General features: G+C 41.7%; 1 protein-coding gene across 18 annotated transcripts in view; it reads left to right on the top strand.

Moving 5' to 3' along the window:
* Window positions 1-26,302, top strand: part of NCOR2 (nuclear receptor corepressor 2) — a 1,388,857-nt gene that overhangs the window by 1,300,218 nt on the left and 62,337 nt on the right. For 6 of the 18 annotated variants that reach the window (XM_078667632.1, XM_078667641.1, XM_078667631.1 and 3 more), the window contains 7 exons: window positions 5,333-5,699; window positions 8,639-8,866; window positions 11,254-11,511; window positions 15,822-15,974; window positions 18,458-18,610; window positions 18,791-18,962; window positions 20,456-20,991. In XM_078667632.1, the coding sequence (XP_078523758.1) occupies window positions 5,333-5,699; window positions 8,639-8,866; window positions 11,254-11,511; window positions 15,822-15,974; window positions 18,458-18,610; window positions 18,791-18,962; window positions 20,456-20,991 (1,867 nt within the window). The remainder of the gene's footprint in view (window positions 1-5,332; window positions 5,700-8,638; window positions 8,867-11,253; window positions 11,512-15,821; window positions 15,975-18,457; window positions 18,611-18,790; window positions 18,963-20,455; window positions 20,992-26,302) is intronic. The other 12 variants (XM_078667637.1, XM_078667642.1, XM_078667636.1 and 9 more) reach the window with 7 other exon arrangements.

The raw sequence follows: 26,302 nt of genomic DNA, 5'->3' as shown, positions 1-26,302 counted from the left end.
TGAAATGTACCCTGTTCAGATCAGGTTTGACCTACTGTTACCAATTATTTAAAATATACTTTGAGTGTGCTTTAGCTGTGCCCAGAACAGTATTTCTTGTTCACCAAACACTACTGGCTGTTAAGTTTATTAATCCGCCTCATATGGAGTACTTGCATTGCAATGTATGAGGGGCTATTTAACATTTCAAAAGTACATTTAATCCTCACATATTGAATTTGTCATCTTTTAGATGCTTTGTATACAGAGTATAATTGTTTTTTGGTTCTTTTTTTCACTGCTAGTGTTTTAGTCAAGACTCCTAATACAACCCAGACCTCTTAGGTTTGCCAATGCTTGATTATATGATTCGTGGAGCAGGCACTGGCTAGTCCGTTCCAAGGGCGTATGTAGAAATATTCAAGTAGACTGCTGTGAAATGTGGCAGACATTGGGCCATCCAGAAAACAATTTGGGATTTTGTTGTGTTTGCTAATCTAGCTTTTAAAAAGCAGTTTGATGGTCATTTGCACCCAAACCGTGGACTCCTATAACAGTGTTCTTGTTAGGATTCTGATTCAGAATTTAACAAACATATGCCTTCGCAAATCATTTTTGTGAATGGACTAATGCGCTTTATATTCAAATTGTGTAATTTGCTCAGTGTCTAAAATTTGAAGTTGTGCCGTGGGGAATGTATACTGCACATTTTATTTTACATTTCTTTTACCACATTCTCAGAGCTCTTTGCAGATGTAAGTTACACACAAATAGCCTGGGGCATAAATGCAATACCCCTTTTCGAATTTATATAAAATTTGGTTTCGCGTTATTGAATGAACATTTGACCTGAGATGCGAGGTAGACGTTATAAGACAGGATTCCCTTGAGAGTTTCTGAACACCCTTAAACTTTAAAGTTTGTGGATATTTACAAACTTCTCTCAGAGGCCTTCCCGTGCTGCAAATGGTAGGGAATGTACTCCAGAAAAGTCTGGACTAAATATTGTTCACAGTAAGAGAAATTGGTGAGTGTTTATGGGAAGGTGTTGATTCACAGGGATTCTCCCAGTGGAGAAGAAAGAAATGCCATTGGATAAATACCAGGGAATTTCCTCATACACAATCATGTACTGTGTAACATTTTGAAATGCAGAAGTGTCTATGCTGTGTGGCATTTGCTAACTCCCTAAAGATTTATAGTCCCATATTTCTAGGTGCATACTGTGAAACATCTGTGAATCCCAAAAATGGCTAACTCCACACCCATGCTGTGTTGTTCACCTCTGGTTGCAGATGTACCTATTTCTTTGAAAATCGGGTCACTTATGTTTTACCTGTTCTCCTCAGCCTTTATTGTTCGGTTGTGCTACCCTTGGAGAGTTAAGTGTACAAAGTGAGTGACCTGGCTGTGTAGTTGATGGATTATGTCTTGGTTAGCGTGGAACACTGGTGACAATTTGCAGTACCATAGGAAATACTACCCCATAACCATTTATCCTTGATTCCACTGTTCAGTTTCTGCAGATTCGTTATGGTGGCGTGGTTTTGTATGTGCCTCCACAATTGGAATGTGTACACTAATCTATTAAAACATTCTTTGTCAGTCTATGTACCTAGAATGTATGCACCTTGAGGTTTTTATTTGATTTTCAAATTGTGTATAGTTGTCCTTCTCTGAAATGTTACTCCTTCGTACTAACATTGTGCTGTGCAATATTTACTGATTGCTGTATTGGCCAACCTAAGCTGAACTATGCAAGAAGAGATGCTTTTGCAATGTTTGATAATGTGTCGGAGCCAAATTTTCTAACCTTAGGCGCTCCGTGTACATTACCGTGTCTCTTGGGTAATTGGGATGACTGGCCTTCAATCACCTGTGTCTCCTGCTATTAGGACAGTGTTAGTCTACGCCTCTCTGTTGGGAAACTGGGAACCTTAACTATTTAACACCAAGAGTATGGACAAAGTCCATACCCCTTAGCATGGTCTGCTTGCACATTGAATGAGAGACTACATCATTCTTTCGTTCATTGCTTGCAACCGACAGGGGGGAGATTGGCGTTACTGTTGTATGCTGAAGATGACGTCAGAGTTGTGGACACACAACGCTAATTGAGTGCATTACAACTCACTATTTTTATTTATTTATTTAATTTGAAAGTTTTTTATATCGCGGACAAGATCTTTGCAGATATCAGAGCGCTTTACAAAGAGGGGTACATGAGGGAGCATAATCAGACAGATATATCAATAGATCAAACAGTACATGTAGGTGGCTGCAAAGCCAATCATGTGAGTAATAAGATAACAATACAAATAAGCAAAGGGGTCAAACATGTAGTACAGATCGGTGCATAGTCTTACCAGAGTTCGAGATAATAGTTCAAGTGTATTTAGCCATGAGGATAGCTTTTACTTCATTTTTAAAGAGTGTAGTGGAAGAGATAAGCCTGATTTCGGGAGGGAGTTAGTTCCAGATCCTAGGCGCCATTCCTGAGAAGGAGCGCTTATATGTTTTTTCCTTCCGGAATCTTCGAGGTTTCAGCAGAAGATTGTTTGTGCCTCTAGTGTTTCTAGCTCCGCCAGAGATTGTCAGTTTCTGAGCGAGGTAGCCGGGTGAGTTTAGGTGTACCGCCTTGTGTGTCATGCAGGCGATTTTCAGTTGAATTCTGGCTTCAAAAGGCAGCCAATTCAGGGATTTCAAGTCAGGGGTGATATGGGAATGCTTTTTTGATCCAGTGATGAGTCTCGCTGCAGCGTTTAGAGAAGCTCTTAGGGGTGCAGTTGAGGTTAAGGGGAGTCCGCAGAGGGCGATGCTTCCGTATTCAATTCGGGGGATGACTAGTGCTTGTACTGCGGTTTGGAAGTCTTTGGTTGGGAGGAAAGGTTTGAGTTTCCTCAGAGTATTGATCTGGAAGTTTGCTCCCTTTGTTGCCTTGCTGATATGTTGCTGCATGTTGAGATTGGTGTCAAGTGTTATGCCTAAAGATTTTGCTGAGTCCACGATGGTGGGTTGGACATTGAGTGCGGTTAGGTGTTTAAGACAAATTTGGGTGGTGGAGATCTTCGCTGGAGGTGAGATCAGAAGGAACTCTGTTTTCAGGGCATTGAGTTTGAGATGATTATCGGCAAGCCAGGATTGGGTGCATCTGATCGTTGAGTTCAAGAGCAAAATGTCTTTGGGGGACTGTAATTTGAGATAAAGTTGGGTGTCATCAGCGTGCATGTGAAAGTGTACATTGGATGCTTGTAGCAGGGTTTTGAGCGGTTCCATGACTAGGTTGAACAGAGTTGGGGATAGCGAGGATCCTTGGGGGACGCCTAGCGTTACAGGTATTGGCGAGGACATCAGGTTATTGCTCTTGAATTTCTGCGACCTGTTGTGAAGAAAGGAAGTGAACCACTTGAGAACAGTTCCAGATAAACCCATTCTTGTGTTTAGTAGTTCTAGTAAATTCTCATGTTTAACGGTGTCGAATGCTGAAGAGAGATCAAGAAGGATGAGGAGGCAGGTGTCGTTTTGGTCTAGCATTTGAAGTGCGTCGTCAATTATGTGAGTCATAGCAGTTTCTGTACTGTGCCCTGCTCGGAAGCCTGACTGGTGAGGGTTGAGGAGATCAAATTGTTCAATGTGTTTAGTCAATTGTAGTTGTGCGCATTTTTCCAGCAGTTTGGCGAGAGTGGGGATATTGGTAATGGGATGGTAATTGTTGAGGTCAGAGGGGTCGTCTGTAGGTTTCTTTAGTAGAGGTGTGACTTGACCAACTTTGAGGGAGTCAGGTATGCTTCCTTGTTCGAGAGAGCTGTTGATAATTTTGGTCCAGTGCGGGAGAAGCAAAGGGGTAAATTATTTTACTGCGGTAGCAGGAAGGGGGTCCGTGAGGTGATTGGATGGTTTCAGGGTGCTGAGCAGTTTGCCAATTTCTTTTTCTGAGTATGTGCCAAAGGTTGACCATGTAGCCTTGTTTTTTGGTTCAGTGGGTGCTAGGCACTGGGGTTTTGAGTAGAGGCTTGCGCCAATGAGGAGATCGCTCTTTATGTTGTCAGTTTTTTGGATAAAGAAAGCAGCGAAGTCTTCACAGGAGGGTGCCTCACGCACAGTGTTGACTGGTTGGGGTTGACCCTTGGATTGTGATTTGATTAGCTCAAACAGTTTTCTCGGGCGGTTTTTTGCTTGGTCGAGCTGGCGGCTGAAGAAGTCTGATTTCGAGCGGTTTATTTTCCTGACGTAGGCGTTTCTCTTTTTCTTCAGATCTTTTAGGTGCATTGCAGAGGGCGCTGATCTCCAGGTACGCTCTGCCATTCGCATGTCTCGTCTATCTTCATTGAGACTCCCGTCGTACCATGGATTGGAGATTTTAGTAGAGACTCTTTTTAGCTGCATAGGTGCAGCCTCATTAATTATTGAGGTCATAGCGTTGAGATAGTGGTCAGTCAGGGTTTGAACGTCCGTAGCGCCAGCCGGCGGGCGTAGGAGATTGCAACTGTTAGGGGGCAAAGAGCCTGGGTTGAGTTTTTTCATGTCTCTTTTCCAGACTTTGGGCTTGGAGAATTGAGCCGGGTTAGCTTTAACTTTTTCATTGATGAAGAATGTGACAATATGATGATCTGACCAGTCACAGGGTTGGATGGACTCGAGTTGGATAGAGTCTTCTTTGGAGATGATCAGGTCGAGTATAGAACCTTTCTCGTGGGTCGGGCTGTTGCATATTTGGGTGAGGTTAAGGGCATCGAGGAAACTTTTAAGACTATTTACCACCGCGTCCTTGCGATCGTTCCAGTGGAGGTTGAAGTCACCAAGATATATTTGGGTGAGCTGCCGTCCGGCATTGGTTGAGATCATATCCATGATTTATGATCCATGATCCACTATAGACCAGTAGTGGCTTTCTAGACTTAAGCAGGGTCTTCAAATCCATTGCCAGTCACTGGAGACACGTTTTGTAACTTGTCCTTCCACTAACACATATTACAGTAAGTCATAGTGTTCAATTCCATGGTCCAGGTTGCATATCTTTAGCCAGCCAATTGGTTGTCATGTCCTACTTAAGGGTCGCTGTGTCCTGAGGGGTTTGTGTTTTGGTTAAGGGGAGTGAGATGCTATTAGGAGCCAGCTTTGCCACAGACACAAAATGGGGAATCACATTTAATTATCTAGGTCTTTGCTTTGTAGCCATTCGTTTTTGGTTTTGAATGAGCTTGCCCTTAATTTGTCAACTTATGACCCAAAATCTTTGCAAATTAACTGCAAATTGTTTGTTCAGAGATTCTGTCTTCGCCAATATGGAATATATGAAGTAAATACTTTGCCTCTTTCAAGAGTGTAATCAGTACGTTTTCCCTCCCTTTAGGGTACGCCTCTCAAGTACGACAATAGTTCAATGTCAGTAAGTGCCAAAAAGCATGATGTCCGGTCAATCATTGGGAGCCCGGGACGGGCGTTTCATTCTGTCCACCCAATGGAGGTGATGCAGGACCCCAGGACTCTTGAAAGAGCGTGCTATGAGGAGAGCCTCAAAGGTAGGACCTGTCCGGTCACCAACTCCGGAGGGTCCATCACCAGAGGAGCTCCTGTCATTGTGCCCGAGCCAGGCAAACCCCGCCACAGCCCACTGTCTTACGAGGACCATCCGGCATCTCATGGGGTCGTCTACAGCAGTCATATGCCGAGGGGCTCTCCAGTGCCGTCGAGAGAACAGTCACAGAGGCAGCACGAAGGTACAGTGTAATCTGGATAATTGTTTTCTGAGTTTGGAATGGTGTATGGCTGCTTTTAACAGTGGAGAGTTGACTATATGCGGCTTGAAGTGTTCCAAGAAGTGATATATCATGTACTTCTTAGAGAGTTACTCGAAAGTTAGATCAAATTGTTCAAAATTAAACCTTCATCTTATTTTTGGATCTAGAGGTTGTTATGTGATTGCTTCATGAATATCCCAAGTTTCAAATGCCTGCCATTTATAAGCATTAATGCGAAAAAACAATAGGATTGTTTTGTGGGTAGCAAACTATTTCAGATATCTTGCACAAATAGCGTAGTATTTATATCTTTCTAAGTTAATGATAATCTGGATTGCAACTGAGAGTGGGGGGTTAGTTATCGACTGACCTGACTTGGCCTACGCAACATGATTGTCCTGCCAAATTGCAGCTCTTTAATCTTTACAGAGTCCTAAATGTTGAGAAACGTGTATGAAGTGGATTTGGTGTTGCTCAAAAGTCAAATACTAGAGGTCAAAATGGTGGGGTCAGTTGTAACTTGGTAAAGAGAAATCGCTATAATTGTATCTGTTTTTCTTCGCTTTGCATTTCTTTGTGCCTCTTGTTTCTTTTACATCTTAACTGTTTTCTCCTCTTTTACAACCCACTTTCTCTCTCAGCATTAGTCTCTCTTTATATCAGGGAGCTTTTTATCCAATTTGGGCACTCTGTGGAGTACAGGGAGATCTCTCTTGGTGCAAAACAGATAATTGTATACAGTACTGTATTTTTCTTGTGGATTAAACAGAACCTTTTCATAACACCTAAAGCAACAACAGCCTCATCGCAAAAGACCTCCTTTTTGCCTTCCTGAAGCTCAAGGCCTCTTTAACTGTGAAACTTACATGAATTTCAAGAGAACTCAAAATAGGTCGGCAATTCCAATTTTGCTGCTAATTTCCTTTTGCGCGGATCAAAGCATTATCGAATATCAAAACCTAAAACTAACTCCAGATTCAACTCTGATATTTCCTGATGTCGAGTATTTTGATTCCTGGGTTTAGATAACCTTGAAATTGGACTGTCAAGAAGATACTTCTACTTTAGCCAGAAAATATTGCCATTAATTAATTTAAAATGCGAGACGAAAGCAAGCCCACTTTTTCAAACACATTGTTTTTTTCAATCCTCTTAATATTAGGTGATCAGAAGGCTTTCATCTCGGTGTTTTAAGAGCAACTGCCCCCTCTAAATCAATTTAGTAGAGATTTTCTTGATATGTTTATCTCGAATTGTATTCTCAATGTATTCCTTGTTGTTTTGTCACACTCTGTCTAAATGCCATTATTTTCTCATAATCAAAACTGTATGTGCATAAGGTACACATGGGGTTAGAATAAATCTGTTGAATATTTTACTAGGACAGAGAGGAGATGTTTAGGTCATGGAGCTGGGCCAGATGAATATCTGTCTTTCTGTGTTGCATCAACCCTCGCATCCAGTCTACAAGTGTAAACACTCAAGTCTCAGGCACACTGACTGGACCTTGCCTACCATCCAGAAGACCTACCTAATTCTTCTTTCCCTTGACAACAAAACGTTAGCTCCAGTCTTTAGAAATTGTGCACCTCTGGGAGACGGTGCATCCTATGTCAAGTTTTCTCATTTAGTTTTCCAGTTGATCATGTGAACTTTGACCTCAGCCAGGAATGTATATTGTTGCCATCCCATTTCATCTTTGCAAAATCTAAAGAGTGTCTATAGTAAGACACAAACCCTATTTTTATTCCCTGATAAGAAGTGAAGCACACACTGCATCTAGACATAAACAATGAAACGTATGTACAATTTGTGAACCTGGCTTCATTATTTACCCCGACCAGCCCCTTGCCCAATTTAACCGACTACTTCCACAAATATAAATCCAGTAACAAATATTAATTAACACTAAAGCTGGCTCTGGATGCTTTGTATAAAGGTAGGTAAAATAAATGTTTTGACAAACCATTACGCTTACCTGAAATTCCAGTTAGTTTCTTTACTGATCGTGTTGAAGAGTATTTCATGTTATGCTTGTGCTTCAGGTAAGTAAATGGAAGCCTGTTCGTTCATGAATCTGGAAGAAAGACCAATATCTGTCCTTTCCCAGTCATAAACGCCATTGTGAAAAACCTGCCTTTCAAGGAAAAATTTCGAGACATTGTAATAAGTTGTGGTGGGGGTGGGAATCTTTAATGTGTGTGAAACTAAAGCCAACAATCTCACTGGCCACATAAAACATGAACAAAACCTCCCACTTATTAAAAGTTCCCCAGTGAAACAATTTGTGTGACTCCATAAGAATATGTGATATTAAAAAAGAGCTCACGTCTGAAAAGCATATATGGCTGAGATGGGGAGCAGTAGCTGGTGCTTCTCATAAAATAATTATGAATCGTACATTTTAAAGTGAGACGCCTTAAGATTATCCAGTAGAGTAGCCTCAACTGTCTTTGAAATATATCAATGGAACACTTGCAACTCATTCTACAATCTGTTTGTGTAAACTATTACTATTTAATGTTCATCTTGCAGAACTGAATAAATTGTAGCAAACAGGTTTCTGCTAAACTGAGGTTATGAGGTTATTTTAAACTGTGTTAGTTTTTGTTTATGAAATTGTAAATTACTTCCTAGTGCACATACCTGCCCAATACTTAAACCATTGGTTAGAGTTGCCAAGGGACCAATTAGCATCACACTGTAGCACCAGTGAAATAGCCTATGGAAAAATCCTAACTAAAAAGAAAAGATGAGGAGGTCACACGTTGTGCTGTTCTTTCCAAAAGGGAAGGAGAACAAGTGTAAAATGTGATAGTCTTATGCGTAGCAGATATTTTGAAGAGCACCATTGTAAATCAGGTTCTATACAGTTGTTTAATGTATCTACTAAACTCCTTTTTTCGTTTCACCCGTAGGCAGTGGATCTTCTGGCAAGACAGCATCCCAGGAGAGGAAGTCCACCCCTACTCCAAGAGAACTGGCAAATTCTAAGTCCCCTCATACAACTGTTCCAGAGCATCACCACCCCATGTCACCCTATGAACATTTGTTAAGGGGAATGAGTGGTGCAGACTTGTACCGGGGACACATTCCAGTAGCATTCGATCCTTCCGGTATTCCCAGGGGAATTCCATTGGAAGCAGGTATGCAATTTGTTTTTCATTTCAAGAGCAGTAGGGCAAAATGCTGGAACGCATGAGTTTTTCAATGCCTGGGGCATTGCTTTTGAACACCCTCATGCAATGGCGGATACAATTGATGAAACTTATTTTATACTAAGTGCTGTTTATTGGCTTCAGTAAAGTAACTCACATGGAAAGAAATTATTAATGTCTTAAGGCGTATAAAACCTCATACTCTTAATAGAAGAGTCTTATACAGGTCCACCTCATGTACACGCCTGGCATATTACTAATTATGCCATAACAATGCAACATATTCACTGATTTTGTCATTGTCTCCAGCATAGAATGTACCCATCACACTCAATAACAATGCAGAGATCTCTGTCGGTCTTGCCTAAATTTAACTAGATAGGTAAGTGGGAAGAAAAAGTTACATGAAAAACGAGTATCTAAAACAAATTACACTGTCAGTTTTGTTGGATGAGGTGAAGCTGGGTGATGACTAGACTTTAAATTAGATTTTACTGTATACATTTTTAACTGAAATGTTTAATAAGATAAGACACAGGAGGAAGCGTTCTCTTTCTCATTGAATAATCTGGTTTGATAATGAACTATTTGTTGACAGGAGAATTCCCTTTGCTTGTAAGTCAAAGGAGCAATGTGGGCGTGAGGGCTCTAATGTCAAGCGGGTCATCAAAAGCCCCTGTACCGAACAGCATCCTGATTAATATTTTAAGATGGGATCCAGTCTCAATGGAATCAGCTCTTCCCCATTTTTCCAACAACTCCTGGCTTGGTTCCAAATTCTTGGAAAGGTAGCATCATTACGGTGTTGAGTTGCGGTGGCGAGGATCTGGACTGAATACCCTTGTTCCAAACAGGGCTCTGAAAAGGAAATCTAACATTTTATGATGCACTGGTCATGACCATCCCTACAGAGGGAGCTCAGAGCTGCACGAGCTTCGTCCATGTGTTTGAATAGTAGACAATTGCGGGCATTTGTCAAAAATGATCAAGCACACTTTTGGTGGAGGCTGGTTTCACTCACGATGATCAGCAAAACCCTTTGTTTCACCAGCAGTCAGTGAAGAGACCTCCACAATGAGGTATGTGTCACCTTCACTTCAGCCACAGCAGGGCTTGTGTGTTCTAACAAATATTGTGATAAGCCAGGGTATGCTTACTTGGTACAGTCCAGTCTTAACACAACCAATGCCATCACACTACTCAGAACACTCCTAAAAGTACTAGAAAACCTCCTTGTCCCAAACTCTTTGTGCTCTTCAATTTCATAGGTTCTTGAAGATTTTTTTGTCATGACTTATGGTGAATTTTCCACTTACATTATCCATTTACTTAAAAATGTATACATTATTTGTTAATATTGATGTTTCCAAGTGTATCCAAGTTTTTTTCATTTTTATCATTGCTCCGGTGGATTGTATTTTCTGCTTACCAGAGGTGGAATTCAAGATTTCAAGACCACCTTACGTCGTGTTGTAATTAGTAGAGCTTTTTTCCATTCTACGAGTAACTCTTCTCTACTTTCTTCAGGTTGCAAGTTGTGATTTAAGATGTGTATGGAAGCGTACATTTGTGGAAAGAGGGGATGTGCTTTTGTTTCAACAAAGCGTTGTCACAGCTTACATGTAGTCATGGAGTTTGCTTATGTCTTGACTAACTTAACTCCGGAAAATCTTAGGGTTTGAAGGATAACGCTCCATGTTTTACTAATTGTGGATCACTTCCCTTATCCACTCTTTGTATCCATTACTTACATGTAAATCGGTGCCACTCAAGAGTGCTTTCTCTGTCGAAACTGTAGTGCGATGTAATGGTGTATGTAGACATAGACACCTGTGAGTAAAACTCGCATTACAAGCGAGTATCTTGGGTTTAAAATCCTTTCTTAACCCCTTCGACGCGCGTGACAAAGACAGCTCGTCATGGGCGTTACCTGCGCTACGCGCATGACGAGCTGACTTTGTCACATAACGCGCGATTTTCAAAATCTCAGCGCACAGCGGGAAAACCCGCTAGCGCGCATGCAGTTAATAGAGATTTCCACTAATCTCCTGTTTGTTTCATTTAGGTGATAATTGACAACTCTTTCATTGCACACTATGGGCCTATTCATAAAAGTCTATTGGAGTAAATAAAGTCTTATGTAGCCTTGCATGGCTTTCCGAACTGTCTTCAGAATAGAAAGGACTGTGCTATTTGCACTTGTACTAAGAAGGAGTTGGGCTTTCTCAGACCTGTTCTCAAACACATGAAGATTACGTACAAGAGAACTCTCTAGTAGTATTTCCGATACTTACACATGCTCTTGTGAATCCATCCCTGTCAGTTGTACATTTAAAGTCAAGAATTAATTCTCCATCTTTGTGTTTTTGTTTCAGCTGCCTACTACCTCCCACGGCATCTTCCGCCGAACCCCACTTACTCCCATCTGTATCCCTCTCCATACCTCATCAGAGGATACCCGGACACAGCCGCCATGGAGAACAGGCAAACCATCATCAACGACTACATTACCTCTCAGCAAATGCACCAAAACGCCGCTGCCGCCACGGCCATGGCGCAGCGGGCAGACATGCTGCGCGGACTGTCGCCCCGGGATCCCTCGATGGCCCTCAGCTATCCAGCAGGTCATCGAAGTATGACAAACTAACCAAACCTGCCCAGTGCTTTTGTATAGTTGTTTTGCCCACGTATTTGCTGTTTGCTTGTCTGACTTGTTGCTTGCGAGCTCGTTGAGTTCTCATAAATATCTGATACCTGCAGTGATGTAAAACTGAGGTGAAAAGGCACAGTGCTTGAGTGGAAATCACTTCCCAATCCACACTCTATATCCTTGGTATGTTTTTTATTTTTACACATTAAGACCCTTTACCCGTGGAAGGCTGGGAAGAAGCTCCCACACCTCCTTCTGTTAGCAGTCCTCTGCATTGCATGATTGATAGGTGGGTGCGAGGATGAATAGAGGGATGGATACATGATCTGAGGGGCGGAGTATGGAACGGTTGCAGGAATAGTATATCCTTAGGCTGTGGGGTTTTAGGTTTAAACCTATAATAACTGATAAAACCCCACTGATAGAAAAATAGCCGTCACCGGTGAAAACATATAAACACTGAAAAAACACCTGCACAACCATAAACTAAATGCCATTCAAAGAAAGGAAAAAGAAAGTGAAGGAGTCATTTTGTTCTTACTGAAGGGGTCAATAAAATGTAACTTCGTTATACAAGCTAGCAGTAAGAAAGACTGGCTAACATTATTCTGCTTGAGTTTTGTTCTTTAGGGATGCCACTAAAATATTGGGGCATATTACCAACCAATAGAGATAATTTTTGTCTCTAACTTATTTAGAGACAAAAATTATCGCCGCAAATTGGCGATTTTTATCGCAGATAAACCTTGCTATTAGCAAGGTTTATCGCAAATGCGATAAAAAACGGCCGCAATGCATGAATATCGCTGAAAAGTCAGCGATATTCATGCATTATCGAGCAAATGCTCTTAGCCATGTTATCCACCTCCCATTGGATAACATGGCCAAGAACTGCTCCTGGGCAAGTGTAAGCTTTTGGAGATATTCGCGCTTAGCGCGAATATCTCCAAAAGTTGGTAATAGGAGATAGCGATGTTAGCGACTCTTTTCAGTCGCTAACATCTTGGCACGCCCACTTTGCATGTCATTAGTGATAAATATCACTGACATGCAAAGCGGGGCCCAGGATGGTCACTATCTCCTATTAACTGGTGTTAGCGACAGCTTGGTAATAGGGAGATCATTTTATCTCCGCTTTCTTGGCTTTTAAAGCCAAAAAAGCGGAGATAAAGCCCCTTGATAATATGCCCCATTGTTTCTTCTTCCTTTTATTTTTTTCAGTTTTATGGCCTTTGGTCTAAAGATGCAGGGTTTAGTTTCACGTTTTAGGTATAGTTTAATTATTTTATAAACCGTAGAGAATCAGGACATATCAAACTCACATTTGATATTTTGGCTGCATTTGATTCTTTCACTGATAGGTAAAATGGCTAGTTTCATAAAAACCTTTCCTAATATGTGTCATCACATTTACCCACAGAGAATGGGTAAAAACCCTTAATACATCAGACCATAGTTTCTAGTGGGTCGGTATTGATAGTAGGTGAATTGCCAACACCTCAGGCTTTAAACATTCAATGCAAGGTATAGTGACAAGTATATATATCACCAAGCATCCGGGATAGTGTTGAAAACGTGACACCAGACTTTTGGAAAACATGGAACGCATTGTCACTTATTATGCTCAGCAAAAAAGGTTCTTTCCAAGTGCAAAAAAGATTGGAGTGATATTGTTTGTATTTGTAGTGATTCAGCTACGTATATAAAACATTTGTGTGATGACCTGTCAAAATTGATACCCGAGCTGAAGTGATTCCCTGTAGGAGATCCTTGCCACTTGTTAGATGGTATGCTGAAAGCATCTTTACAATCTTCAGAGTTAATGAGGAATGTTATTGACTTTTTAGTCCATTCTGGTGCACTGTTTTCTTATGCCCAGGAACTAAAATGCAAATATTTATCATTTTGTGCTTTATGTGGCATCAAAGAAAGAGTCATTCCAAATGTGCCCCTTAGCTGACGGTTCTCAGCCCAAGGGGCTATGAATGCTGAGAGGGCCTTTTCACAGAAGTTTACATGGGAAGGAAAGCGCAAGCGCACATGACCAAAGACTCACTGAAGAAGTATTGTATGGTGTACTACAATAAGATAAATTTGCAAAAATCTCTTTGGACCTCATATACACTATACGTACACTGACTATATACCATGTTCTTTCAGTGCAGAAAGCAAGCAATGATAAAAGCAAAACGTTCCATAAACACCGGAAAAACACTTTTTCTGTTGTTTTTAGTGGCGTGAAAATGTGTAACCACTGATAACAACTGTTTTTGAAGATATTGAAAACACTGAAAAAACCCCACCAGAATTTACCAAAAATAGAAACTGAAAACAGGACAGCCTATATATCCTGTGTCTCAGCCTATACGTTTAGCCTTCTTCTACTTCGCATGATTGACATCTGGATGCTAGGTGACTCTTGAATGCATGAATGAACATGAGTGAATGACTTTGTATAAACAGATAGGTAAATGGCAATGATTATAACTACAGAGGCAAGAGGTTTCATTTTGTTATATCTCAGTATGCAGGAAAATACCAGGGGCCGCATCACAATGGCCTTTTCTGGCGCAGCGCAGAGTGCCTGTAATATGCATCTGCAGGGCATAAAGAGAATTTACTAAACCTGAGACTCCTCGGAGTTACTGCTTTATTTTAAGACTCCACAGCTCAGAAAGAGGCACTCTTTCCCCATAAAAATAAACACTACTTCGGAGAAATAGCGACAGGTGCATAAAACAGGCCCTGTTTCAGAAAAGTCCATCATGGTACGCCCTCCGTCATATTTTTATGTGTGTGTCCAGTTCTTCATACCCTACTTTGTTGTAAGGTAGGAAGCCCCTATATCGCCCATCTTATCTGTGTGCCAGCAGTGTATGGATTTTAAGGTCTTCCCTGCTTGATACACTCGAAGCACTGCTTCATGCATCGTGTGATCTCTTTGAGGCAGTGGTGGCTGGGATTGGCAAAGCTTGCCTGCCAGAAACTGCTTTTCTCTAGCCAATCTAAAGTGCCCCATTCTGGAATTGTACAGCATGGGGTGAGTATATGCTACTCAGGAATTAATGTTCTATATAACTTTCTACTAGATTTCGGGTCATTTCTTTGTAAACCTTCAAATACAAGACTATACATACAACTCCAGTCACCCGCACTCTCTTCACTTGCAGCCTCCCCATCTACACACCATCCGTCTCCTCCCCTCTTTCCAGAGCTTCAGCACACATACCTTGTAACCATACATGCCTGCCACATATTCCTGTGGCTTATAAAGCTTCTGCTGTCCCTCTGGACTAGGCGTGTTCTTTTTCCACTGTGAAGTCCCCCCCCCCCCCCCCCCCCACCACCCCCCGAGATTTTCGCCAAATAAAGCCTGGTGAAATTCATGCAAAGAAATACTGCCTCATCAATTCTTCATGTATTAGTGTGCAAAATTTGCATGATTTGTGTTACTGTAATAATGCTAAATTTCAGAAAAATTATGTAACAATATTTGAAATGCAAATCTGTTCTTAGTGATATATATTAGCGCGAAATGTGTCCAAAGAGGACTCATTTCACACAAACAAAATTGCTCCCAAAAAAGCTACAAACTTGCATTCTGATCATTCGTGCTGTACCGTGCCATCATTTCGCAGTGAATGTGGCGAAATTAGGCTGGTGTAAGGTAAATTTCACCAGGCCTTACCTACTTTGTTAAAACCCATTCTCCGATCCAGAACTTGGAATAATGTTGTAATGCCACACTGTGCAATACTGGTGTTTACCCAGTGCATTATTGCCACTGGGCAGTCGTATCAGGGTCCCTCTTGTTTACACGTTGCAAAGTACCTCAGAGCAATAGTACGTTCTAGAGAACTACCATAGGCACCTCAGGTTAGACATTGTAATGTAGCGGTATACAGAGCAAGAATCCTATTCTGGAACTCTCCAGCCTGAAAGAAACCACGAGTGACAAAAAGAACCAGAGACTTAGCCTGCATCTCCTTTTTCTGCGCTCTCATTAAAGGTTTGTAATAAACACAACCTATTAGTTTTCACAATAAAGCAACATCCTTGGTCCTTGGCCATGGTACCAATCCTATTAATTTTTACTTGAGTCCGAAACGAGCAACGTATTTCTCATTTTTGTTCAGGTAGATTGTTTCATAGCCTATATTTGGACCTTTCTTGTGGCTTGTATTTTGCAGCTGGTGTGGCCTGCTTGTAGAGTGCCAGATCTTTGTTCTTGTTGTGCTTGATGGGCTGCAATTGCTTTTATTTTCTAACAAGTTAATCTGGTTTGCTCTTCAGGAATAATTGATTTGGCCCAAGTACCCCATTTACCCGTACTTGTCCCCCAAGGCCCAGGAGGATCCCCGGCGTCCTTGGACCGGATGGCGGCATACATGCCTGCAGCACCCCAGACCTTCAGCAGCAGACACAGCAGCTCTCCCCTCTCCCCAGGTAAGTCATGCAGCAGTATCAGAACGCCAGAGTTCAAGAAATTGATTTTATCTTGGATTTAGACATTTTCTTTCTAAACTGTGTCAAATATGAATTGGACGCTGGTACATTTTTGAACTCACCATGAAGTTGGCACAACTTACCAGGCTTGCCAAGTTTGTTGAGTTTTACCCACTTGGCTGCACTTGGCTTCTACAAGAAAGCTACCTTGCTCCATTTTGCGCAATAAAATTTCCACTTAAGAATACTTTTTTTAAGCAAGATAATGTTTTCCCAGGAACACATCTGCAAGAAATTTCTCTCAGTATATATATTTTTTCATTGTTTTTCCTCCTGTAAGCCAACTTTTAACATAAACTTTCTAGAACTACGTTTTTTAGGTGTTCAAAATGTACTAATGTTCACGTAGGTTAGAAAGTAAAACATTGGCAAGCGTGCCATTTTTAAATTTCCTATTTTCTTAACCTATGCAATATGCAAAAATATAAAAATAAAGGAATGTCTCAGCAGCCTACACACCCCAGATCCAGCACTGAACTGCACTCCTCTTCTGATGGCTTGGAAATGTGATCAGGCAAAATGTTGCTACTAGCAGTGCAGGTGAGCCAATGGGTGAAATTAGATGAGCGATTACCCGATACGGGATGCTACGGTGGCACAAGCTTAATCTAAATGACACCTTAATAGACCGACTAATGAATGAAAATGGCAGACCAAAAGCCCACTGTGCCTATGTATATAGTTTATTTATTGTTAAAACCTTGACTAAAGTGAGTCCGCTGACGCTATTTCTGGGCAACCCCTCAAAGCCCTGAACTGCGAGAGCTATACAAGAAGTCCTAAGAACCAGATATTCGTGGATTTATAATATTCACAGTTCTTTTGTATTGTAGAAGTCACAAAACTTAATAAAGGAATCCATTCCTCTCTGAACAGTGGTAGAAAATGTTATTGCCATATTACTTAGTGGTACCAATTTGGTTGAGGACACTTGAACCTATGTGCTAGAATTCAAACTTGCGTCACTAATAAGGAGCAACCTGATGATGAAGCGCACCACATTAAATGGGTATGGATTCACCATCCTGTTAGCAAACCCTTCAGAAAGACCCATGTTACTTCTCTAATGATCTGATTACCTAGGCCCAGCAATTAGTACATAGGGTTTGCATATTGTGTATTGACACAAAAAGGTAATTGGGAGTGCTCCTGCAGTACACAATCGGTCAGTATCCGATAGATCTTTAGATTTACAGAAAATAGTTATATGATGGAAAATGAATGATGTGTCGAGGCATGTGTTTTACAATTTTTATACGATTAAATCTATATTATGACTTAGGAAAACTCCCAGCTTCTCCCAACCAACATTTGAGGATCAAAGGCAATGAGAAGTAAAGATAATTAGTGCTTAATTTGAGCTGGTGGTTTCTGGTGCTCAGCACTGGCAGTAAATTGTGAACACCAGCACTTATGACAATGTGCCTCATGGCGGGGCTGTTTATGTAATTTAGAGGTGAACAAAAGCTGTATATAAATTCAATATAAATGAAAAACAATTCCTGCTGCCCAAGCCATTCTTGTAGCTTTGGGTACCTGAAATAGGCTGAATTAGCACACTTGCGAAGTGTTATGGTTAATAGTTACGTAGGTATTGTAGTTGGCAGTACTGGCAGGGGCAGTGAGTGGTTAAAGCTGCAGTGGCCACCTGCCGAGGTCCCTGGCACATATTACAAATTAAGCACTGTAATTACCCACTCAGTTAAGCACACAAGGTGGAGCTGGACTTCTAACACCTAAATCTAAATATACTGTCAGGATAACCATTGTTTCATGAAGACTGTACCTAGATCACATTACAAGGTAACCACAGACTATGAAAGGATTACTCTATAGATTAACGGAATGTAAATTGTTTCCTTATGGATATCTTGAAAATGTGGCACAGATATGCCCTTCTTGGAGTCCTTCCTGGATCAACATTTGACATCTCCTGCAGAAGTACTTTGCTCACCAAGACTGCCTTATGTTTGCCCTTGAACACGTTGCTGCTCTTTTGTCCTCAAGAAATGTAGGACATCATTTTTATCCCGTTTACCGCGGCCGTTATTTCGCCGCAGTGCGGGTGTTCCGCGAAGGGGGCGGGGCCGCGTCGGCTGTTGGCCGTTCGCAGCACCAGCGAGGAAGCACAGAAGGGGTTAAAGTCCTTCAAAACAATCACCAGAGTCACCCAAAACACAGTAATTTGCCTTGGCAACATGCCTGATTTTGTGCCAGCTTTCTCCTTAAGGTGTACTATTGTCAGCACTGCTTTATGTTTTGGTAGGCTTTAAAACATATGCTTTTTTTTTTTGTTGGGTTTCCTGTACTGTAAATGTAATAATAGTAATGCTCCTGGGAAGAGGGAATGACAATGTCTGATTTGCTCTGCCGGCACTGTTGTATGACTCCGGAATGTTGATCCAGTTCCTCTTCCATCCCAGCAGGCCCCACACATGTTTCCAAACAATCTGGAGCATCGGTTTATGAGCGAGATCGAGAAAGAGATCGAGAAAGGGATCGCGAGAGGGAACGCGAAAGGGATAAAAACACCCCGACGGCATCTAATGTTGAGCATGCTCCGATATGGAGGCCAGGTAAGCACAGCAAAAGTCCAGGTGATCAAATTGCTGGAAGTGTTTTGTGTCATCTGAAGACCTGTACTCAAGCCTTGCTTTACATTGGATCCAATATCAGAGATCCGTGGGCCACATGTGCCCTCACTACTGGAAGTCTCAAACTGTGGGTTGTTTTCTCCATCTTCTTGTATTTTTCAGGTACAGAGCAAAGTAGTGGCCGTATGTCCTCACAATCGCACAGCCATCAACCCACCCCAGCTTCTCCTCGCACGCAGCATGAAAACATCCAGCAGCGGCCAAGCGTACTTCACAATACGGGCATGAAAAACATCATGACCTCCAGTGAGAGCAGCACTCCATCCGTCTTGCGGTAGATATCCATATTTTATACTTTGTTGCTTACCAGCAGAGATCGAATAGTGCTCTTAGGGGAAGGTGCACATTCTACTACTTGCTTTGCGGACTTTGTGCCGCGTCGTTATTGCCAGTGGACATTTAGCCACCTGCACTGCATTGCCTGATGAAACAGTGCTGCAGTTTTAAGTTGTGAAATGCCTGTCAGTAGAGTTGGAATGGGAACAAAGACACAGGGGTGGGGCATGCCCTGTAAAAAAAAAGTTTAAAAAAAGAGACAGACAATAGCAATCACCATGGGGCAAATGCCAACCTCAAGAGTGAGTCGATGTTTGTCCCTTGAGAAAATGTTTGCAAATCCTACTGCATGTCCATATCTGACCTCTCTTTTTGTCCCTAAGTCAACATATAGTATATGGTGTAACTTTCAGTTGTCTCGCCTTACAAAAAAATCCTCCCACTTCTCCACATCAACCACAGTAGCAGCCCAATCCTTGCACCTTCAAGAAAATCATCTCCTGTGGCCTTGTGCCAGGCCTGCCTTTATACATTCTACTCGCTCCCTGTTGATGACTTGATTAAAACTTGCTTCCTATACCTGCAGAAACTGGCCCCTCACAATGCACCAGTAACAGCCCTTCACTCACTGTCTGCCCATCCGATCACTCCACAATTATTTGAGCGGAGAAAATGGAGAAAGATAACTGAGACCAGAGGTCCAAACCACAGGTCAGGAATGCTCTCATTGTGAACTTGAGATACCAAATGAACTACATTTGGTGCAGGAAGCGTTTGAAGACAGAAGTGTTTGTACTTTTATACAACAGAGCACAACACAGAACAAGAGCTGTCTACTAAGGTTGTCAGACCTGGTTAACTGCCCTTCTATCTGGATTCTAAACTCCCCACCCTATCCCTCTGTGTATCCATTCAACCTTCTCTCAGGTGGTCTGAAGTAACCAAAAGGATTCACCAAGAACTTCATGGAACTTTTTAATGAATAAATAAAACAAAAATATAATTCAGTGTTAATGTCTTTGCAGTGTAGCAATTTTCTGGAACTCTTTGCTTTAAGGTTCCACATGCATATGATCATTTTTCAGAAATTATGGCTACTAACAAAAGTTTACAAAGCCAGTTCTTGTATGACCAGGATCACAATTGTAGAGTTACTCCTGGACCGCTGTTTTGATTTTGTAACACCAGAGAAGGATATAAATAATAGAGCTTCTTTAGGCATTGTGGCAAGCTGCCATGTTGGAATGTGAAACTTCATTACGTAGGACCAGCTGTTACGTCGGGCCAGTGGAGTTTTACACAAAGTTGGCCCACCCTTCACATTTTTATGAGTACAAATCTTCTTTTAGGCTAAATAATAAACTTAGGGAGGAGCTGTGATCAGGGAGACTGGGAAGAACAAAATATTCCCCTTTAAGGTGTTTTGTGAATCCTCGAGTTGAGAGTTTTCCAAGCTATAACATATCCTCTTGTTTCTTTTTGTTATTTAAGGTCTTCTGTCTCAACCACATCACCGGTTAGATCATCTGGGTTCTCTTCAGCCTTGCATCGAACGATGGGCCCAGCTGACAGTCACCCCCCTATACTTGAGCCAGCCATTTTGCAGAAGGAGCCATCAAGAGGGCGTGAAACCAAAGCAGAGCGGACTAGGACTGAGAACAACATGTTCAGCTCAAAGCTGCCAAGCGGGGCGAATGTAGAACAGTCTTCGCCATCGCCCTCAAAGCCCATCGATTCCAGGCCCCTGCCACCCTCTGGGCCAAGCTCTACACATCAGTATAGCAGCGCACAGGGGAAAAAACAGCCTCACCAGCCCCTGGAACAGACTGCAGCTTCGGCCATTGAGCAGCACAATAGGGAAAAGAATCAAAGTAAATCCTTTTCCATGCAGGAACTGGAGCTCCGATCACTCGGTAAGACCACCATGACAGCGGCCAACTTCATAGACGCGATTATCATGCGTCAAATTACTTGCGATAATGGGAAGCGAGAAAGAACCTCGCTAAATACCGACTCCACTAGTGATGGTAAGACATTGGGGGACTGGTAGTGTCTGGCCTACATTTTTTCAGTTTTTTTTTTTTTTTTTTAGATTGCACGTTCTGGTGATTGGCTTTTTCAGCTTTCTGATTTTTTTTTAATCATTTGTGAATTTACTCTTTAATTAACTTTTATTTTTTTAAAATAAGAGATCCGCTCTGCATTTTTCTTATTCATTCTCCTTTTTTTTTGCCAATTCGTGCTTTGCCAGTCTTGTGAATGCCATTAGGGGTTGTAGCCAGGGTCACGGGTGTAAGGGCTTTGGAACTGACGCTCGGTTGTCGCTTTGTGTGCAGTTCGCTAAATGAGATCTGAATGCTCTAGACATTGCGCTCATTTTTTTTTTCCCATGGCTTATATTGCATTTGGAGGGGATTTTGCTACCTATATGATAGTCTATTGAAAGAATTCTGCTTGGTAAATTTGTGTTCGGCTGCTATGTTGATACACTTTCTTTCTACTATACCCAGAGGGCAGGCACAACAGGTCTTGCTGGCTGTCATAACCTATGGTCTTCTGCTAGCATTTAAAAACAGGCTTCACATAGATGTAAATGCATCTGGGCTGTCGTTAACATTTGGAAAGTCATACCATCGACTATTGAAAGATGCTGCAGTTAAGTAATTAACGCAGATTGTGCACTGTACAAGTGCTGATCAACAAGATGAACAACCAAATGACATTTATACCTCCCTGAATTCCCACCAAGCCCTGCAGAATTCCATAAATATTGTATACAGGAAACTGGAAAACTATCAGAATAATTTTAAGGTTTGCTGTTTGGAAATGCGCCCTGGCAGGGAGAGAGAATTTAAGAGGAGAGGAGTTGGCCTTACGGCTAGGGCGGTCGCCCTTGAATCTGGGGAACTGAGTTCGATGATGCTGAACATCCTGTGATTCTGGGCAAATCACTGAATCTAACTGTGCCTAACAAAAAATTAATGTGTCCTCATGTAATGCAACTGGTGCTATGTAAATCGCTCTGATACCCGATTCGGGTCAAGTTTAAGCTATATAAAACTTTGTAAAGTAAAATAGATAAAAATACTAAACTGGCTACCTACCGTTTTCAAAGGTCTCCTACTATGAAAGCTCATAAACCCTCATTACCTTGTGAGTTACTCACACAAAAGTATCCAAAGAGGGCCAGGCTGTTAGCTTTGACACTTATCTAGGATTGCTTCTAGTAGAAGGTAGCGCCTGCCTGTGAAGACGGGTTTAGAAGAACGATAGAGTCTCCTGTAAGAGCCTTTTTTAATACCCAGATTTTGAAGCTCTTTATGCTGCGCCTCAAGTTCAATCTGGTAACTTCAATCAACCATACATCTGTCTATTTACTGTTGTTTAGATGCCTCATTATGAGCAAGGAGTCATAAAGGGGAAAATTCACGGGCACAGAGGTAAAAATGGCAGCAGTCAGGTGGCACTAGGGCAACCTGCCCAAAGAGGTGGTGTTGAGTTCTCCTGAAGGTTGTTCCCAGGGTGCATTAGTGAGGGATGGTGAGGAGTGGAGGTGATTCGTATGTGGCAAGTCTACAACTCTGAATTTGAGCCCTGGCGTACTGTATTTCACCATTTTTATAGCATTCTGTCTCAAAGTGGTGGATGTTTTGGGAGAACATCTCACTCTTCCTAAAGGCTTGATGAGAGACGCAGAGTGGGCCCTGGGTTGAATTTAACACGCCTACTTGCAGACATTGAGTGCATATTTTCATTTGATCATAGCGCTATTGCTTATTTAACATAAGTGCTTTTTTGAGTTGCATTCAACAAAAACTACATGTGAATGTTATATTTGGTCCAAATAAGAAAAAATAGCATGATGCGCGTGGTATGCCATTCACAGGGCTCGAATCCTGTTGTGGCAGAATTGTTGGCGGATCATAGTCTACTGACCATGATAATGGTTGTCTGCGGTCTGCTTCAGGAGCAGTTCTTGGTTTGCCAGGCTTGGCTTCTGCAACGTTTTGCTAGCCTAGTTTTTCGAACTTCCTCTGGTGGAGTGGAATAATGTATCCAGTGGGCACAACCCATGTCAATTTCTTAGGTTGCGCGAAATTAGCCTCTAGTGCAACATATAGACCCACTAGTTTTCCTGCTTGAGTGTTGCAAACATTTTCCCTACAATTGTTGAAAGACATTTGAAATTAATATCTGCAAATAAGAATTTGCCGACTACGGCAGAACATACATATAGTCCAGTCCAGCCCTTTTCCTTGTCAGTCGAGTTAAGACTCTATAATGGATCTACACATTTTTTTCACCTTAAGCATTCACAACATATCTGAACTCTGTTTTACACATGCAAAGTCTCATGCCCAGTAGCTTCCTGTATGTTTGAAACAATCTACTTACTATCCATTGCTTCTGCAAAGGGAAAGAGTTAAATACAGACTGATTTTAAAGTACGTGTAAACCTCTAGAGCAGCCGTTCTTAACCTTTTGGCTTCTGTGGACCCCGACTACATAATTATTTGAATCCCGTGGCGTCCACTGAGTCCTTATTAGAAGTTGGGGACCCATGGTGTAATCAAGTTCTGTGGTTTGAACCCCAAAAGAATACCTACAAAAACAAATATACAGCAAACAAATTCTCAAATATTAAAGTAGTTTGATTCACAATTAAATATAGAAAAAGCTTTCCAATTTCCAATTTTGCTTCTTTAATTGGATTTACTTTTAATTTATTCATTTTAATATTATTTAATTTTGGTCAACAGCCGCGGACCCCCCGGTGTACTAAGTCCACAGGTTAAGAGCCACTGCTCTAGAGAGAACAGGCATTAATGCTTAACTGATCGAGTCATGATTTATTAATTGGTACTCTTAATTACTCTTATTGAAGCTTGAGGTCTCCTGGGGCAGGGTAGAATACACTGTTTCTTCTCTAGATGTACGAAGTTGCTCATAGATGCACCTTCCACGTGTGCTGGCGCTTGTTGCATTCTTTCTTGCATCAATATCCAAGGTATTTTGTTCTGGCAGGGATTCCATGTTTCTTTACCCAGAACAAAGACAGGATATGGTTTTTCCCAAATACAGCTATATGAAGGAAATTTGTGTTCTGTCATATTGCAAAGACATCCTTATTTCTGTTTAAATCTTTGGTATCTGGTTCAAGGGCAGACAGTTTTTTCTACACTCTTCTTTACTAGCTGTTTGATTTAAGCCTGTCTTGATCCCATACTGTAAATGTTTCCAAGTCGACTGTACTTGGAAATTGTTTCTTAAATGCTGGACATGGAAGAGAGCGAAGCAGTAACGTATCACTCACACCTTCACAAGTCCCAGCCGATGGACTCTAGCCTCTTACCAGAGATCAGCTTCTTCTTATTGTCTTTCTTTGATTAGCCCTTTAGGAACTCACCGGATAAAATCATTAAGGAATGGGGAACAGTGTGTGCAGGGTATGTAAAATTGATGAGCCAAGATAGGCCCAACCAAAACTCACCTTTGCATTTCTCAGTTCACTTTAAGACTCTACGGCAGTGTATCTACACTGACAGCCAACAAGTGTGTCTGTTTCGATAAAGGAGCAATAGCCACAGCCAGTAGTTATAACAAAAGTTATTTGTGAGCTGCAGCGTTATGCCAAAGGCTTGTCATTTGCTGCAAGAAAAAATGGTATATATGAATAGTAGCACTTTTAAGAACACCCGTTGGACTCGGAGTCCTACTTCCTCCAGCACAGCTCGCGGTCTGTTGTAATCAAAGCAAGTTGTGGCAAGGGCATGGTGACGAGGAAATGAACACCTGAGACTATTGTTGCTTGCAGGAAGATGCCCACTTCACAGGAGAAAAGGAGGGATTAGGAATTTACATGGTGTGTTGCAGTCATTGTGGAGAAGTTCATGAAATGGCTCAAGATTTGCAACGTCTGCATCTTTTCCCAGTTATAGACACAGCCAGCGTAAGATGTAGGTTTTTAAGCACTATCAGTCATGGGTTTGTAAAGCAGCTGCGAGGGAAAGACGTTGAAATAAAGATGGCCTTTAAGATGGCAGTCCTCGAAAGTGATGATATTATTCATGAGATACCTATATTTTTCTCATAGATGAGATCTAAAACGACAAGCATTGGCAACGCCAATAGATCTCAGCAATGCCCGATCTATTGGCCTTGGCAATGTGAATGTCGTTTAACCATGTTGTCTACCAGCACATCTGCTGTTCAGTATGTCTGAAAGTGACCGAAAGCCCAGAATCACAAGCTATTGAGCCAACGCCGAGTCTCTTAGCCCCCCCCCCCTTGTGGATTTTATTGTACTCCTCCCTCCTAACACAAAAGCCCTTTGAGGTGGCCTGCGCTGGCCTCTTCATAGCGCTCAGTGAATTTCAGTCCAATACGATTGGCTCGTGTTTGCACTGGGGCAAGATGGAGCAGCGCTCCAATACCATCGGCTTGTGCAAAAAAACAGAAAGTGCTGATTGTGTTTTAACATCTTTTCAATAAATGCTTTAGTTTTATGTACATACACCCACATGCGTTGTAGTGGTATGTGTGATTGTGTACAAGGGAGACAGCCTGAAAACCCAAGTACTCATATGGAGTACTTGAGTACAAAGATAAAAATTGCTCCGAAAACCGGAAGCAGTGTAAGAAGGCATGTACTTGGTTCATGCACTATGGGAGGGCTAAACACAAGAAGAGTGCATGACGCCCACATGCCATGACTAATGGCATCAAAGTAAAGGAAAGTTTACCAATGGTAGGAGATAGGCGACCTGTAAGCCCACAGACCTGTAAGCCCACAGACCGGAAACAACACGTCTCTTTGAGACCGCACATGCATTGTCTAGCCGAGACCTAAAAAGCTAGAAATGTTGTTCAAGTGAATCTTGACAATGACTGCACTATGTATGTTGCTGTTGTCAGTAGGACTTTTTGGAGGGTGGAGGACAGGCAGCGGTGCTGGCAATAGCTTTTTATCTCTTACACAGAAGCTTAAGGCTTAGCAGCCTACTGTAGTTGGTGCTTGAGGTTTTATCTTCATGTCCTTTTTTAGGCAGAGCATGTAGATGAGACCAGTAAGTACTAAATAGAGCAAGGAGTGGCTTGTTTGGTAACAAAGTGCTCTTGCTATTTACTGTACAATACAGCATCAGTGTATTGTTCTTCCAACCACAAAACACAGTTTGTTGTACTGTTTAGAATGCCATCTTAGACGTTTATTCGCCCTGTACTTATTCTAAATTGGATATAAAAGTACAGAAATAGTGTTCCTTTGGGACAATCAGATCAATGTAAAGCTCTATCCCCTCTGTGTCTTTTTCCTAAATGTTTTTGCAGCCAGCTACC

The sequence above is a fragment of the Lissotriton helveticus genome, chromosome 11, assembly GCF_964261635.1.
Source record: "Lissotriton helveticus chromosome 11, aLisHel1.1, whole genome shotgun sequence".
Lineage (NCBI taxonomy): Eukaryota > Metazoa > Chordata > Amphibia > Caudata > Salamandridae > Lissotriton > Lissotriton helveticus.
The sequence above is the reverse complement of the archived record's forward strand: the minus strand, read 5'-3'. Positions and strand labels throughout refer to the sequence as shown.